The sequence below is a fragment of the Anthonomus grandis genome, chromosome 11, assembly GCF_022605725.1.
Source record: "Anthonomus grandis grandis chromosome 11, icAntGran1.3, whole genome shotgun sequence".
NCBI lineage: Eukaryota > Metazoa > Arthropoda > Insecta > Coleoptera > Curculionidae > Anthonomus > Anthonomus grandis.
The window spans coordinates 13,060,168-13,078,755 of NC_065556.1; the positions used below are offsets into that span (position 1 = coordinate 13,060,168).

At 35.5% G+C, this 18,588-nt stretch overlaps 1 protein-coding gene across 2 annotated transcripts in view; it reads left to right on the top strand.

Moving 5' to 3' along the window:
* LOC126741985 (sorting nexin-29) overlaps positions 1-18,588 on the top strand; it is a 48,548-nt gene that overhangs the window by 22,720 nt on the left and 7,240 nt on the right. For both annotated transcript variants that reach the window (XM_050448495.1, XM_050448496.1), the window contains exons 6-13: positions 2,103-2,252; positions 2,306-2,569; positions 2,628-2,736; positions 2,801-2,990; positions 16,258-16,450; positions 16,511-16,683; positions 16,739-16,866; positions 16,924-17,000. In XM_050448495.1, the coding sequence (XP_050304452.1) occupies positions 2,103-2,252; positions 2,306-2,569; positions 2,628-2,736; positions 2,801-2,990; positions 16,258-16,450; positions 16,511-16,683; positions 16,739-16,866; positions 16,924-17,000 (1,284 nt within the window). The remainder of the gene's footprint in view (positions 1-2,102; positions 2,253-2,305; positions 2,570-2,627; positions 2,737-2,800; positions 2,991-16,257; positions 16,451-16,510; positions 16,684-16,738; positions 16,867-16,923; positions 17,001-18,588) is intronic.

Sequence of the window (18,588 nt, forward strand, 5' to 3'; positions counted from 1 at the left end):
GTGCTGAAATTATTATGTCATAATCGGCACATTCTTAGCAACTCGTTGAAAAAAAGTTTATGTGACACATTAGTACTCTCACATTTTAACTATTCCAGCTCTCGATAAACAGAAAATACAAAGGGTACAGAACGCATGCTGTCAGTATCAGGAAGCATGACCATATTACTCATAAAATTTTAGAATCTAACTTGTTCAAAACATACATTTGTGCATAAGCTTCTGAATACCACTAACACCTCGAATACTCTTAAAAATAAATTTCTGGCAAGGACAAGCATTCATGGACAAAATATTAGAAACAAAAACAAATTCTCCATCCCGTTACATAAAACAACTATGTATAAAAGATCCTTTTCATATAATGCCCTTAATCACCTTATATTATTCTATCCCTGATAATTTTAAAATATTTAATATTAATAAATTTGAATAAAAAATGCGTTTGTTTTTATTTAATCAACAATCTCACTATGAATAAGAAAGGATTTCTTTTTTTTATTAAAGACAAAAAGACACTTAAAATCAGCATGTTGAGGAAATACTTAATAAAAAAAGATTGGAAAATAACCAAGAAAAGCATATCTAACTTGTGTAATAAACCAACCTTAAAATATATTTGAACAATTGTATACTGAACTAGACTAGGTTTTGAAATAATTTCACAATATAACTATCTACTTTTTAAAGAAAATCTCTAGCTGCTACTGGATAAAGCTATTAGATTACGGTCTTTTGTATCGCACAGTATGTCGTTGTGTATAATCATTCTTTAAGTAACTTTTTTTTTCTACCATGTGTGCGTACATTTAAAGAGTTATTCGCTAATAAGTTGCATGATATTGTTTTATTTTCACTTTAGAGGGATTAGGCCTATAAAGTGATATTATTACTCTAGGTTAAGTAAGAGTAGCCAAACGGCTCCCTTATATCCCTATATAGAAATGTATGTATGATATTTACAACTGTAAATTATTTGTTTGTTAAATAAAAGACGTTTATTATTATTATTATTTACTGGCGGTTGGTGGTGTTGTACATTTGTTGCATGTGACTCCTTCTTAGGGGACTTTATTTCACATTAATTGTCTTCTATGTTCTCCTTAATTTCTTCTATTAATTTCATCATAGAAGGCATTCTTGCTATTAATATTTTGGAATCATCGCATATTAACAATAGGATTCTCTTTTGGAAAAGCATGCATTTCACTTCCGACTGACTTTTTGGGAATCCTATGTAAACAGGAATCACATTTGAAATAGTCTTTCAGACAACTTTGTTTCGGTTTTAACCACTTATCACTGAATTCCTCATCCGCCGTTCCGGAATTTGTGTCTCTTTATTCATTTACACATGATAAACGATAACAGATCAGTCAGTTCGTCGTTCGACAAAGAAATTTAGGAACGTTATTATATGCACTATTGTTTAAGCGTTAATCTCGTTGTCAAGAAAAACTACTTATACATTATAAAAACGAATTTATTAAGTTGGAAATCATAGTATTACTATATGGAAAAAAAACACGATTTACTACTTGCTGTAAGACACGAAAATTGCATGTTTACTGAGAGTATTATCGTATCACACTCTCGATTTCGGTGAATTATTCCCTTCTAAGATAATCATTCTCTTTACTAAATTAATAATTTAGTTTCTTAATTTTCCTTTTATTGATCCAGTAAGCACTTACTACATTTAATTACTGTTCTGGTGTTTGTATGTGTGAGTAAAAGTAAATATTAATAACGGAATTTATATACAGGATGACAATTTGAAAACTTATTGATATCATAATTATGATAACAATTTCTATAATAGGAACTTATTTTCAGTTACCCTTCATCCCCAGCCACCCGAATCTTGAGAAGCAAACTTCTGTTTGTTTAGCTCTTTCTGAAAGCTCCTAAAAATGCTTTTTCTACATTACAAAGCTCTTTGATGTAGTTTTTCTTTGTTTAATAAATAAGACGTTATTTAATTAAATTAAAAGTGTTTTTTTCTGATAAAATTTTCTTTACTTGGTAATAGTTTATTACAAGAAATATTTTTATTGATACTAAATAAAAATATTATTTTAAATACTTTAATCTTATTCCAGAAAACAAAGATAGGCGGGAAAATAAAAAAAGAAAAGTGGCTCGTCAAATAATTTCATTTGATGATGACGATAGTATGCTATCTACAAGCGTCCCTTCAATATCAAGCAGCACGTGTTCTGAGAATAGCGGCTTAGACAATCAAAATAAAAGTAAACATTTATAATAATTTTAAAAATATTATATTTATTTAGGAATCTTGCAGCAAATACGAACATGGAAACTGTATCATCACAAAACCAAGAATTTTTCGACTCCAGTCATTCATCGTCTGAAAGTGTTGAAAAAGAAAAGAGTTCAAAGCCAGTAGAAAATAAAGATAGTGAAAGGCCTAGAGTGGTGAGGAAATTGTCTATAGAAAACAGCGGTTCTCGAAATAAATTTCAATCGAATGTACCTGAAACTTTAACCCCTATTAATCAAAACAATATTGGGGAACTTACTCCAGTTTCTGTTGAAAGAATCAGAGGTAATTAATTAATGGAATTAATAAAACTGATACTAGGATAGTTTTACGTTTTTTATAGACCTAAATGAATCTCCAGACAACTCCGATGATATTTTAGAAGTACCTGCAGATATATCGGCTGTTTTAACAATAGTAGAGAATAAGAATCAAGAGGAAATTAAGAGAAGGTAAATATATTTTTTTTAAATTTTTTATTTAAAGATGCATTGAATGAACTCAATTTACCCTTAGGGATGCAAGGATAAAACTCCTTTCAAAAGAAAATGATTCTTTAAAAGAACAAGTGAAGAAGTATATGAGTGCGATCCAAATGTTAAGAAGAGATGATGAAGGAATTAAAAATGCTTTGGAAGGGCTACAATTGGAAAAGCAGCCAGATTATAAGGGAGAAGCGAAAGTTTATGAACAAAAACTTGTACAGGTAATAATAATCTTAATTTGGATCACGTCCAGGTCAATAAAAATTCACGAGCCTTTGTGGACAATAGTTTATTGCCAATAACTTAAAATTTTTGCCGACGTTTCGGTAGTATGTTTCGACCTTCCGTAAAGCCATCTCAAAAGAATACTTTTATTAAAACAAAGTTAAAATTGTAACAAAAAATGTTAAAATATGTAAAAAATACAAAGAACAATAAATAACACAAATAAAACAATAAAATCAACGAAATCCATTAAATAAAATTTAATTAATTATGTAGGAGTATAATAGGGCTATAACTTCAATTTCTGGTATTGTTACCGTCAACTTCAAAACGTATTTTAAGAGAAAAAAACACACAAACACAGAGTGAGTTGTGATAAATCCTATTGAGATTATCGCAATCAAATCTAATGTTAATAGATGTTTCAAGATTCATTTAAATATGTGCCATTTCGATAAACGTTTTTTTTTTCGTAATTACAATCAACATCCAAAATCTTTCTCTTGAAAATCAAAGTGGCCTTTGTTAAAATGATTTTTACTTAGCGCTGTTTTTTGAACATTGACCATGTTAGTTACATAACAAACATATTTAAGACAGATAGACTATATTTGCTCTAATTATGATAGCAGCGAAATTTGCATTGATCTAAAAAAGTGTGAGTTATCTGATCATCACGCCCTTTTACTGAAACTTAAAAATTCTTTAGAAAATATTAAGGATTTTGGTGAAGTCCTTAGAAGAAGCTTGAATTGAATTGAATTGAATGAATTGTCGAAACAGTGGGCTGCCAAGGCAGTTGTGCATATAGGTCTCCTGATGGACCCGTCATGCCCCACCGGGGGTTACCAGAGCCCAACGGCCTTAGAGAAACCGATAAGGCTCTCTGGTCTGATGGACTTAAAGTCACTCGGTATACTGAAAGTGTTACCCAAGTATTTGAACCTGGCGCGCGTGAGTGCTGGGCCCTCCCCGACTACATAGTCAACGGTTTCATCCTCCTCACAATATCATCGGCATTCCGGGTTGTCCGCAATACCGATAGTATGGAGATGGCTTCTTGCGTGCCAGTGACCGGTTAAAAGACCTGTCGAGCCCAGGGAGCCCTTGGCCTCTTCTGCAGCCCTAGCCTTCCTTCTCCTTCTTTTCTTAGAACCGCAGAGGTTCTTTCTTTTCAGCTGTGCCCTGTTGAGTGCTCCAGCTAGATCGTCAATGTTGACGTCGCGTCGGGGATTACCGGGTTCCCTGCTCAGGCAGAGCCCTCGGGGGTGGGAGAATGTGTGGGCCCATCAGAGGAAGGGCCCGCAACAGGAGCTGAAGGAAAGGTGGGCTCTGATGTATCAGAGCCCGCCATAGTGGAGGGGGAACGAAGGGGAGAGATAGTTTCTTTTGTTTTTTGATGGTCCATGTTGGTCCCACGAGTATATCGGAAATAGCGGTCCACCCAGGCAGAGCCGTTTACTTGGGTAAGGTTGGATACTCTGGAAGGTCGCCCGGTATTCCAGAGGGAACGTCAGCGACCGTGTTTTGCCCCACGGCCATTCATCCCTCGGCACGTTGCCTACACACCTTGGATTGGGCTAAAGAAGAGAAGAAGACACGCAGGAAAAGGCGAACACTAAGAAAGAAGAACAGCAGGCCGAGGGCGGCAGATAGTAAGCAGAAAGAAGAGGAAGCAGAGGCACACCCAAGAATAGCGGAAGAAAGGTGTGACTCTAGTCCAACAATTCCAAGTGTTATTGGCGGGGAGTTTATCGACGTCCAGTCTAGATCTACAGGATTTAGTTTCAACAGGGTTACCGCGTGTAGGATGCCTAGGCCTGCACACTCCCGATCATTGACGGGAGTATCCTGTAGTCTTGGTAGTTTGATGACTATGGAGATGCTCGCCAAGAAGAAAAACAAAAAGGTCTCCGTGCAGATCCAACAAACTACCCAAGAGGTGTGCTAGGGACCGTTCAGCCTTACGCCAGTTAGAGCCCAGACCACCTTCTCAACCCCCTAATGATATAAATTTGAGACTATTTCTCGATGGTTTAATTTCAGAAGATTGGTCAAAAGTTTATGAGTGCCAGGATGCCAGTAGGATGTATGACATATTTTGATATTTGTATATTGATATTGGTATCATATTGGTATGATCTTTATAAAATAACAGGTTCCCAGATTATTTTGAATAAATACAAATGGGAAAAAAAGAATACCAAAATGTTCTAAATAATTATTGTAAAGCACTTAATGACAATAAAATCCAGAATTCTCAGAATAAGTCTAAAAGTATGTGGGTTCTCATAAAGTATTGCGGTCTAGTACGAGTAAAGAACCTCTTACTCTACCACACGAAAATAAAATTGGGAATAACTTTGGACAAGTGAATACCAGCAAAGTATTGAGCAAAGTTATAGGTCATCAACCCAAGAATGTTCATTCTGATGTTTTCCCTATGAAATTAGATAAAAGTATACTATGTATCTAAGTCCTTGTACACCCGAAGAAGTTACAGGTATTATAATGCGTCTCCCACCTAAATATTCAAGGGGCATTGATGAAATACCGGCAGTCACATTAAAAATAGTTTCTGACATAATATGTTTTCCATTGGAACAAATCTTGAATTCATGTTTCGAGCAAGCGGTGTTTCCTGATGCGTTAAAAAGCCAAGGTTATCCCGATCTATAAAAACAAAGGCGATAAACAGGACTGCAATAATCACAGACCTGATTCTCTTTTATCGGTGTTCTCAAAAATAATAGAAAGAGCAATATATGATAGGTTACTTCACTTTTTGCAACAAAAAAAGGTTTTTTTTTCCGAACCAGTTTGGCTTTTTACCTAAAAGGTCGACGATAAATGCAATATTTTGTTTTGTGAACAAGATAATGGAACAAGTTGACAGAGGCCATCTTGTAAGTTTCGGTTTTTTTGATTTGACATGATAGATCGTAACCTACTTTTAACCAAAATTGAGGAATATGACTTGAGACTGAACCTCTTAATAACCTCATCAGGTCTTATTTAAGTAATAGAGGGCACGCCATATATGTTCCCAATAAAAACAGAAACACTTTAGTTACACTTAGAAACACTAGAGTTACTTTTTCGCGAGTATTCAATATTTCCTTAGGTGTTCCTCGGGGATCTATATTGAGGCCTGTTTTATTTCTGTTGTTTGTAAATGAGTTAAGTGAAGTAATAAACTCTAATTCAGTTTTTTAATTTGCTGATGACACGTCTTGTATTTTTATTGCCGAAAATGAATCCATACTGGCAAAGAAAACATGCATTGCCATAACCGAAAAGATGGTGTCGCCAGAATATGCTGAAACTTAATATCTCGAAAACAAATATTGTTTCATACAGACATCATGATAGGTCACTTTATGAATCCTTAGAGGGTAAGACTAACCCTCAAGTTCCAGAGAGTAAGTGTTAATTGATCAGAAACTTTCCTGGAGAGGGGAAATTGAAGCGTTAACCAGGAAAAGTCACAGAGCTTGTTATGTTAATAAGGTACTTATTTGAAAGACCAGTTGTGTTTGGAGTCTTCATTATCGTACTATTATGCACATGTACAATCAATTATTCAGTACGGTTTAATATTTTGGTACAACTCAGCTGGTTCATATAAAGTCATATTAGTCCAAAAAAGGGTAATAAGATGCATGCTAGGACTGAAAAATACCAAATCTTGTAGATCACACTTCCAAAGACTTAAAATATTGACAGTGCCATGCTTGTACATTTTGAATATTTCCATGATAGCAAGAAATCATTTTACCGTCTTCTAAAAACATTTACATGTCTATAATGTAATGCCGACAAGGAAATGCAATAGTCTTAGAATTCCCTCACACCGAACGGCAATGTTTAAAATATGTCCCTACTATAATTGCATTAGGGTGTATAATTACCTGATAGTTTTAAAAATTTGTCAAGTGATAAAGTATTTAAATCTAGACTTAAACAATTATTGTGTGGAAATCCCTTTTATTCACTTGATGAATTTTATAACCACATATCGCAGACACTAAACTCACGCCTGTTTTGAATTAGCTGTTTGGAGTCAATTATTGTTATGATTTTTTGTATGTATTATGTTTCTTGTCTATTTATCTGATTAACTTATGTAGATGGGTAGTTGTAATAGTATTATATGATATATTGTAAACTTCTGCTTTAATTATTTAACAATTGTAATGTTTCCATTGAAACTGGTGACAAATAAACTTTTTTATTATAATAATTATTATTATTATTTATGTTTCTAAATGCGGTTTTTGAGATGTTATGACGCCATTCCAATATATTTTTTATGACAATTTCCGCAAGGAATTTGGTATATGACATCTCTTTTCTTGGGGTACTTTGAGTTTGTAAAAATCCGTTTATCAATAGTTTTTGTGTTGTGCTATTGAGATATTTTCTGAAATTAGCTTTATTAAGTTTTTCAGAGAGCTGATTGACAAAAGGGGTTTCAAAAAAACTTTTTTGTTATAGCAGGATTTTGGTGAACAATTTATAAATTAAGCTGTTCAAGAGGTTGAGTGAGCAAAGCATTAACAAGGGGGCTCGGATGATTATTTTAACGATGGATGATGACAAAGAATTGTACGTATTCTATATGTTGCCCAATCGTCAATAAGTAGTGTCTTTGGACGGTACAGGGATACTCTAGCATTTATCAGACGTCCAGATCAATGAAGAAGAAAGTTTTATTGTTTCAACAAATAACATTGTTATAAATAAAGCACAACCTAAATAAAAACTACATTAAATAAAACAAAAGCACACATTTTTACAAAAAATACAAGATTTAAAAAAAATATATAATAAAATATTAAAATTTAAGTCAAAGCTCAAAATTATCCTCCAAATACTCTGAGAATCTATAGTAAGCTTTCCCAGCACCAAGCGCTTTAATTCTCCTGCAAATTGTTTCTTGCCTTTAATTTTTCGATTCAAAGAAGGAAAATGGTTACAAAATTTTAAACTGGAATAAATTAAGGAATTCTTTGTTAATGTTGAGTGAGGTATAGGCAGGGGTACAATATGAGAACTTCTCGTAAAATTAGGTTTATTAGCAGCTATGGCTGAATTAAATTTAGAGTGAATCAAACAACAGGTTTCTAGAATAAACAAGGATAACAGTGTTAATATTTTTTGAGACTGAAAAAATGGTTTGCAAGATTGAAAACGATTTAACCCACACATTAATCTAACCGCTCGTTTTTGGAGAATAAAAAGCGTTTGAAAAAGGGTCTCGCTACAGGAGCCCCAGAAGCAAATGCCATATCGTAGATGAAACTCGACTAGGGCATAATAAGAGCAATCCTGGCACCCAATTCACAAGCTACCACCCTCAGAGCATAGCAACAAAAAGGGTGGCTTTGCTATCTTAGTGATGTGCGTCGAGAACTTTAATCTTGGACCCATCCAGATACCCAAGAACTTGTAAACCTCCTGAGCCTCAAGAGGTCCAGAATTCAAAATGGAGACCGGCAACTGACACTTAAAGGTTATATTGAGTGCCAGCAAGTTAGCCTTACACCAATCTCCAAGAATATTCAGATCCGAGCCGATAGTTAGATGTAGATCTTCTTTTGATGTGTCGTTCCACAAGAGAGTGGTATCATCAGCAAACATGAGAAATTTTTCAGAGATCTTCAAATTTGGAAGGTCATTAACAAACATTTAAACAATAAAAGTCCCAATACAGAACCCTGAGGCACACTTACAGTAATAGGCTGAACTTTTAAAGTGCTATTGTGAAACACTACTGCTTGTGATCTATCAGAGATATAGGATGTAAGCCATCTCAAGGAAACACTATGAAAATCATAAAACTCCAGCTTGCGCACCAGAAGTCTGTGATCAACACATTCAAATGCCTTAGTGAAATCACAAAACATGGCTACCGCTACACTACCCTAATTGAGGCTTAGATAAAGCTGTCTTAGAAATGAAAAAATTGCATCGTTTGTACTTAGATAGTTTTGAAAGCCAAATTATGATCTTGATAAAACCCGATTTCTCTTAAGAAAGTCCAGCATCCGACTCTTGACAAGTTTTCCGATAATTTTTGAAATTGTTAATAAGAGAGAAATTGGTCGATAGTTGAAGCAAGATTCAGTATCGCTTTTCTTAAAAACAGGTACAACTGGCCAATTTAAGACTACTAGGAAACACGCTTTCTAAAAAGACAGTCAAAGGAGTATCAGGAAGTGCTTGCAGAATTTTAATGGAAATACCATCCCATCCCGAAGAACTCTTATTTTGAACCTTTTGCATTACACTTATTATTTCCGTTGTATCAGTAGGAAACAGAAAAAAAGATTGCGAAGTTGAGTTATCCGTAAAATTTAACGGGTCAACAGTGCCTGAAGATGATAACATAGAGTTTCTCACATTAGCAGCAATAGAAATGGAAAAATCATTAAATGAATTAGCCTTTAAATTTGTATATGGACAAGATCTATTACTACCTGTTAAATCCCCTACAACACGCCAGCTTTCACCCTGTTTATTTTTAGCGCCACTCAAGTGGTCATTAAAATATCTCCTTTTGGCAAACTTGATGGTTCGTCTGTAAACACATCTATAGTTATTCTAATATGCCATAAAAGTCAAGGAAGAAATAAAGTATTTTCTAAGTGTGTGCAAACATTTGAACCTCGAGTAAACCAATCTTTACCTACACTTCTCTTGGAAAATCTGTGTGGGAATGCTTCTTCGAAAGCATGAGTCAGCATTTGATAGCTTAAAGAATCATGGTGTAGAAGAGCAGAATTCCATGTAGTAACATTGTAAATGCTGGCAAAGGTTCGAAAATTTGATTTTGAGAACATTCTTTTTTTAGTCCTTCGGTTGTTGCTGGGATGATGTTTTGAGACGATATTAAAATTAGCAATAACAGCCTCATGATCCGAAAGACCTGGATTTACAATGTTGGTGTCAATCTCTAAATCCGAAAAATTTGTACTTACATAATCTAAGCATGTAGAGAACATGCTGTAATGCGTGTGGCTTCCGTCACATGCATATTCAAATTAAAAGTTAACATTAAGTTTTCAAGGCGACGTGTGTTGATATAATTTTTCTTTAAAAAAATTATGTTTATATAATATATTTAAGTCTCCTTCCAACAAAATGCATGCATGTAACGGAATACCTGTTAACAGTTGCTCGAGTCTACAAAAAAATGAGTCGATATTTTCATCAGAAGATCTATACAGGGTGGCCCATCGAAAACGTACAAGCAAAGCGAAACGTGCAAGGCATTATACGGTGGAAAAAACTTTTCGGCAAAATCCAAAAATACGTCAAGTATGTTTTTCAGGGGGACAACTTTTGACATAAAAACCATTTCAAAAAACTCAACTGACATCCCCTAATTTTTTTCAAATGGGACGTAGGGTCAAGCAGTACCTCTTTAAAAGACCCTTATCATTTCCTATACAACGCTGCTTAGTTTTTAAAAATCGAGTCACTCGTTCAAGAAATATGATCCCTTGAAAGTTAAGCAATAATGTGTGACGAAAAATGCAAAAAGCGATTTAATGCTTACCATGTTAATCAGGTAAATGCTCGAAGTGCTGTCAGCTAACGTTCATACAGTGATTCAAATTATCTTCAAACCGTTGCCGAACGTTTAGAAGCATTTGCGGTGTCACTTCGCGACAGACATTAATAATTCTTCTTCGCAACTCTTCTAATGTGGCAGGTGGAGTTTTATAAACTACGGATTTTATGTGTCCCCACAAGAAAAAATCTAAAAGACTTAAGTCGGGTGACCGGGGTGGCCACTCAATTGCGCCCCTTCGTTCTATCCAGCGTCCTGGAAATCTGTCATTTCTCCCTAGCTTCATGAAACCCTGCTTTTTTAATATTCCTCTTTTTGTTATGTACTGAACCTGTTTCGCGAAACTTTGCAACCATCAACCAATTCCCAAATAATTTTCCCAGAGAAATGTTTCTCAGGATGCCGTTGATTAAATAAATCCGCGACCCGATTTTCACACTCATTGTTTTAAAAAAAAAAAGCTCAATAATCTCTACTCTTTCTGCAATTGAGTATACCATAATTGATAATAAATTTAAAGGTTCAACAATTTTTACCACACGACAGGTATCTAGCAAAACTACTTGATTAAGTTCATTTAAAATACAAAAAATTGTTTCTCGCATTCTTATCGTTTGTTTACTTGAAATTATTAAATGAGTGTTTCGACTTAAAGATATGTTCTATGTTCACTCTGGGTTCAGTCTCACTCTCTCAATAAATTTATTTTAATGATATCGTCACATATTATTGTACAACTTTCAAGAGATATTTCTTGAACGAGTGACTCGATTTTTAAAAATTAAGCAGCGTTATATAGGGAATGGCAAGACCTTTTTAAAGAGGTATCACTAGACCTCCCGTCCCATTTGAAAGAAATTAGGAGGTGCCACACCCGCTTAGGGGTTTCAGTTTCAAGTCTTCAGGCAGTAGCGCTTGGACACTTTGAACGTGAAAGGGATTAAATTGATTCTCGCGCAATGTTGTCTATACTTTTGATTGACTTAATCCGACCTGCCCTGCAACAACTCGAGTACTTGTTGGATCTTCTTCGATGAGATTTAAAATTTGTTCTTCCCTATGAACATTTTCAGGTCTCCTTTCTCTTCCTGCATGCCCTCCACGATGTTCTCGTAAATCGCCAGTATCCCTAGCCCGTTGAATAAGATTTATGAAACTTCTGGGTGTAGGATGATTCCGCAAAGGAAAGCGGTCTGCGTATAATACCAAAGCAGCAGCAGCACTTTGAAGACACTCTCCATAAATAAGCAACATATCCACAAGTTCATTGTTTTCATAACGATGTGCCATTTTTAGGATTTGCAAATTTAAAATTAACAACAATAAACCAAAAGTGTCTAAGACTAACTCATCGGTACAATGCTTGATCGATAATACAAAAATTCGAGCAAAAACTAAACATAAACAGACGATGAAAAACAAACCCATATTCACTTTTTTTATTCTGTATGTCCCTTGTTTTTGAGTGTATCGAAAAAAGTTATTTGAAAAAATGTATATTTTACCGAGTTCTATACACGGTTAAAAAAAAGTATCAACTTAAAAATCACCCTGTATACTTGTTACTTTTTTCTTTTTCTTCATTTAAACTGTGATTGTTAGGAAGGTTAGGAGTTAAAGAGTAGCTCTAAGCTAATGTTCGCCTTCTTTGCCAATGTATTATTAAGTAATATTATAAGAATAATATTGCTTTTTTTTAATAAAGACATATTATTATTTTATTATTATTATTATTATTATTATTATTAATATTATTATTATTATTATTATTATTATTATTATACACACACCCTATCTCAGCCAATTGGCTGGCTAAAACTCACCCACCCCCGGATACAAGTATCAAAAGGGTTGGGCTGGGTTGGTTATGTTGCTCTGTCAGTAATTCTTATACCTGTAAAAATTGTCTCACGGTGCGGCAAGAGTTCAGAATGACCGCTTTCTGGTGGTCGATGTAGATGCTTCTAGTGATTTCTGTATAAGCCCTGTAGATGATAATATTACTTGGACGATTTCGACCCTATTTGCATGCCACATTTGTCAGATCTCAAAAGCTAGATCTGCATATTTACTTACCTTCTCCTGATACTTACTCAATACGTTGTTGTTATTTTGATATTTGGTATTGCGATGTCTATTAGAAAGACCGAGTTGACTACTTTATCCATGTTTGTGATAATGGGCCTATCGTAGTAGAGTTTAAAGTTGTCGTTCTCAAGTACCTTCTGGGGTTGATACTTATAGTATGGAGTGTAAGTATTAATAAGTCCATATTTGTTGGCCAACTTTTGATGGATGATGTTGCAGACCTGGTTATGTCGATAAAGATAATCGGTATTTGCCAACAAGCTGCACCCAGATGTTATATGGCTGGATTGTTTCCGATACTTGGTGACATTGCCTGCATTTGTCCGACTCGGTGTTTGAATCCCTAATGATAAATTTCTTATAGTTGTTATTATTGATGACTTGATCTTGAATTGCCATCATAAACTTTTTTGTCTCAAGAAAGAGTTCGCCCCAAGAGAGCCACCTGTTGGATGCCTCCTTGTCGATATGAAGTTGGTTAAGGTCGTGATAATGTCGACCATGTAACTCTTTTTGAGCCCATTCCTCCATCTTTGTAGTGTCCGATTTTACTTCAGACGTTAGTTCAGGCGAGGCGAGATTAAGAGGCGTAGTTCTTGTCTGCCTTCGCTACGGTATTATCGAGGGTTGAGGCTCGAGCTTTGGTTTAGAAAAACTCTGGTAAATTACTTACTTGTCGGGAATGTAGAGTGCTAATATCGACTTGACCTCGTCCTCCCTCTCTTCTCGCCAGCGTCATCCGGAGAATTGATGATTTAGGGTGGTGACAACTATGTTTGGTCATGAGGGTGCGTGTGAGCCTTTGAATTTCCTCCAAATCCGTTTTAGTCCATTTGAAAATGCCAAATGAATAGGTCATTACAGGCATTGCATAGGTGTTAATTGGCTGAATCAGATTGCCTGCATTTAATTCGGATTTAAGTAAGAACCTTACCCGTTGTATATCCTGGTCCTTAATCCTGGCTTTAGCTTGTTTGTCTTCGAGCAGTCTGGTTTGTTGGAATCCCAAATATTTGTAAGTGTCGCCATTCTCCATAGCCTGAATTATGTCACCGTTTGGGAGCTTAATGTCTCCATCCACAATGACACCATTCTCGATGTTTAAGGTTTTGCACTTAAGACAAAATTCCATATGAATGTCACTGGAGAATTTTTGTGTAATATCCAACAGCTATCGCATTTGTTGTTGCTTTGCTGCTTAAAGCTTTATATCATCCATGTAGAGGAGATGCGAGACAACACAATTGGTGTTTCTGTTGGCTGTGATTTTAAAACCATATTTGGTGTCATTTAACATGGTAGATAGTGGGTTTATTGCGAGGCAAAACCACAATAGACTTAAAGAGTCGCCCTGGTAGATTCCCCTACGAATAGATATTTCGTCCGTTGTTAAATACTTACCATTTAAGTTGAGGTGTAGGTTTGCCGCCGCGGGTTTTCATTATGGTGGAAAAAAATGGGTTAATTTTGTCTCTAAAAGTTTGATAAGCCAAGAATGCGGCACGCTGTCGAAGGCCTTCTTGTAATCTACGAAGGCAGTGCACCTATATCTTTAGTTGTTCTGAGCCTGCTTGAGAATTACAGAATCTACAATAAGTTGTTCTTTACACCCGTGGTGCTCTCGCTACATTCCTTATGCTCTTCGGTGAAACCGTTGTTAAGTTCGACATGCCTGTAAATGCGGTTAGTTAAACATGATGTTAGTATTTTATATAATGTTGGTAGGCACGTAATTGGTCTATATTGAGTAGAATCTTCAGTTTGTTTACTCTTAGGCAGCATATTTGTCATATCCAGTGTAAGAAACCTTGGTGTGTCTTCTGGATGGCAAGGAATATGTGTGAATTGAAGTGCCAGAAAATTATGTATGCTGGTCAATTTTTTGTACCAGAAATTCTGGATATTATCAACTCTTGGTGCTTTCCAATTGTTTGTAAATTTAATTACCTCCGAAATGTCTTCGGCTGTTCCTCAAAGAGCATCGGTGGGGTATTTACCTTGTCCATTTCTGACACAATCCATGGAGCATTCTTATGTTCTTTTAGGTTTTACCACAATGATGACCAATAGTTCATAAAGTTCTCTCTACTTGGCATAGCTTGACTGTTGTTATTAGTCTGAGATCCTAATTTCCTATAAAACAATTTTTGATTGTTGTTAAATAGTTTTGTTATTTTCTTTTGGTGCATTTTGCGTATCTGGATAACCGCTTAGCCTTTAGTTTTTGCTTAAGCAGATCAATATACTCACACATATGCTGTTGATGTTCTGGATACTTCGTATGAGTACCGATTTCTTAAAATATTTTTCTAAGTCGGTTTGTAAGGCGCCTAGATGGTTTTGGGATTTTATGGAACTCGGTAAGTCGACCTAGTTCTCGCCGAATATTATCAATCGCGCCCTCGAGTCGTTGCTGACACCAAGGTTTTAAACTTGTTATTATTATTACCCCTGCACTTATTTCTAGACGGGTAAACTGGTTGATTATGAATGCGAAGCACTGCCACTGCTCCGCAGTACACAAGTGAATGGAGTCGTTTTAGATTGTGACAGTCCCTGGTGTTATCCCCTAAGAGAGCATTTACAGCCGTAATAATATCATTAGTGTTCTTACTTGTTCTGAGTTTTGGTAGTTTCGGCCTGCGGGTAGGTCGGTGTCGTCAAATTCCGCCTGTGCTTTAGAGAGCTCCGACGTCACACGATCGAGCAAGCCGGTTTGGGTGTTATTGTCTCTAATCGGGCTGATGTCATATTCGATATTGTTTTCCTGTACGCAAGTGTGGTCTTCATCGAGTGCATTTAATGTTGGGGGAAGTTTCTTCCTCGTTCTGGAGTTCAAGAAGCACTTCCGCAGCGAGCAGGTTGTTAAAATTGCTCGCCGCTGGTCAGCAACGCGTTATTCCGTAAGATTTTGTAGTTCGGGGTACTTGTCAATAAAAGCACGATGAAGAGCGCATCTATAGATGGTCAGATCTGTTTCCATTTTGGTAATTTTAAATTAGGAGCGCATTATGAAGGAATTCATCTCTGTAGTCCACTTCATGCGCTTCCTAGGCAGTCCAGCTTTTGTGGTCAACGGCAAATTGACTTTCGTCGCCGCAGAAACATCAAAAGCTGGTGGAGGAGAATCGTTGCTGTGTTGATTGAAGATTGTACAATGTACAGAGAGTTGCATTTTAGACCTACTGCCAGGTGATTTTTGAATGCGAGGTTTACTCCTCGAGGATGGGTGGGATGATAGGTACAGGGGAAAATGGAGAATGATAGTGAATGAGAGAATACAGGCTTAGGGCAGCGGATAGCTGCGCCACAAAGTCGCCTTTTACAGGTGGAAGATATCCTGGGGGTATTCTATGCCCTGCACCCCAGACGGGGATTATCATTATTATTATTAATATTATTATTATTATTATATATCTTTTGAGTAATGTAGTTACCCACAGGAGCATACGAGCAACTCAAATTATGCCAACCTTGGGAAACCCATATATTCATAGAATTTCAATTTTCGCAATATGTTACTTTGAAAAACATATTAACAATTATATCTCGAAAATCTATTATATTTCGCGAAGGAATAAACCAATATTTTGTAGGTGGCAGAAATGCACGCAGAACTAATGGATTTTAATGTGATGCTCCAGAAAACTCTGGCTCAGAAGGATTCAGTTTTAGAACGTCTGAAAAATGAACTTCAAGAGCTCAGGGGTCCCATGGCTAGTGATGACTTAAATTCGGAAGAGAGTGGGGGATCTGTGAATATTTGGATACCTTCAGCGTTTCTAACAGGTGAATAGATAGAAACCTCAAGAATATTTTATAATTTTTGATGCATTATCTATGTTGTAGGTTCAGGTTCAAATTCCCATCATGTATATCAAATATTCTTAAGAGTAGGAAACGATGAATGGAATATTTACAGACGATATGCTCAATTTTATGCTTTACATTCCGATTTAAAAAAACTTGATGCGGTAGTTAATAATTTTGGGTTTCCACCCAAAAAAAGTTTAGGAAATAAGGTAAGAATAAAATAAATAAGCAGCTTAATTTAGGCGAATGGTGCATATTTTACAGGACTCGGCTTTAGTAGAAGAAAGAAGAAAAAGGCTACAGGTTTACCTAAGAAAAGTAATCTCTCATTGGCCAGAGCTGGCACACTGTAGCAGTAGGTTTTTGCTTGAGCAGCACCTAGCATTTTTCAAGTAAGTACAAATGAACAAAATTTCCTGAAATGTATATTTTATGAAAATATTTTAAAGGGACCAGAAAGAGGATCCGAAAAGATCAATGTTCACCTCGAATTCCAGAAGATCAGGCAATTCTGGAAATCATTCTGGTTTGTAAAGTATTTATTGTGATCTGATAGAAACGAATATACTAAAGAAATAAACTGACAATACAGGGTGTTAAAGAATAATATGCTGATCCTTAAGGGTGTTAATCCTTAGGTGATTTTAAGATGAAAAGTTCAAATAAAGCTGTCCTAAACCCCTTAACTTTTGAGAAAAAGATCGTTTTTTGATCATAACTTTATTAACTTCCTAGATATGTTTATGAAATTTAGCATACACCCTTTGAGTATCAACTGCCATTTTTTGATCTAGGAGATTTTTTTAAAGTTTAACCAGTAGCGTCCGTACAGGAACGAAGAAGACTAAATATTTAAAAAAAATATCTTTTCTTCATTCTTTTTAGAGAAAATTTGATTACTTGACTTTTTTTCATCCGACGCGAGTACCGCGGAAAAAAAACATTTTTATGCATGGTCAATTTATTAGTGAAGAAATAAATAAATTATTAATTTTATAAACATACGAACTTTTGAAAATTTATTATATTTTGTGTGCCTTTTAATTAGCATTTTATTTTCTTTTATAAAGTTGTTGTACACGAAAAACTAATATTAATTAATTTAAATGTTGACAAAAATTCAGCACCAGTAGCAGTTCGAAATAAAAATTTTAAAAAAGCTGGACAAAATACTTGGTAATAATACTTAACTAAATGATTTTTATTCAAAAACGACATAAAACATAACTTATTGAAACCATAATATTATAATTAATATTTGGTATGGTAACCCTTAGCATTAATTACTGCCTGCATTCTTCTGGGCATTGATTCAATCAAATTTTCAATTATTTGTCTGTCAATGTGAGTCCAGGCTTCAGCAAGCTTATGAAATAGTTCATCAGCATTTTTGACTGTTGCCGAATTTTGCGATCATGATGTTCCCATAAATTTTCAATCGGGTTTAAGTCTGGACTCTGGGCCGGCCACTTTAAAACTGTGATCTTTTCTTGGTCCAACCATTCTTTTACCAATTTTGACGAATGTTTTGGATCGTTATCATGCTGGAATAAAAAATTTACTGGCATAGACTCAAATGTGTAAGGCTCCATTATATTTCCGAAAATATCCCGTTACATAAATCGATCCATTTTCCCCACAATTTTATGTATTGGCCCAGTACCATACCAAGAAAAGCATCCCCATACTATCTCATTACCACCTCCATGTTTAACCGTAGGTCGGATAAACTTTTTCTTGAGTCTTTCACCTTTCGGTCGTCTTACATGAAGTATTCCATCACTGGAAAACAGATTAAACTTAGATTCGTCACTGAATAGCACTTTTTTCCAATCTTGTACAGTCCAGTTAAGATGATCCATTGCAAATTGTAGGCGTAACTTTTTAAGACATTTTTCTTCCGCAGCAAAGGTTTTTTAGCAGGTCTGTAGCTGTTAATTCCACCAGAACACAATCGTCTTCTTACCGTTCTTGCAGAGATATTGGAAGGCTCACCTTCATTTAATTTTTGTAAAATTTTGAAGGATGACAAAAATGGGTCATTCTGGGAAATATTTAAATGTCGCCTATCTACACGGGCAGTCGTGGCTTTAGGTCTTCCAGTGCTTTTACCT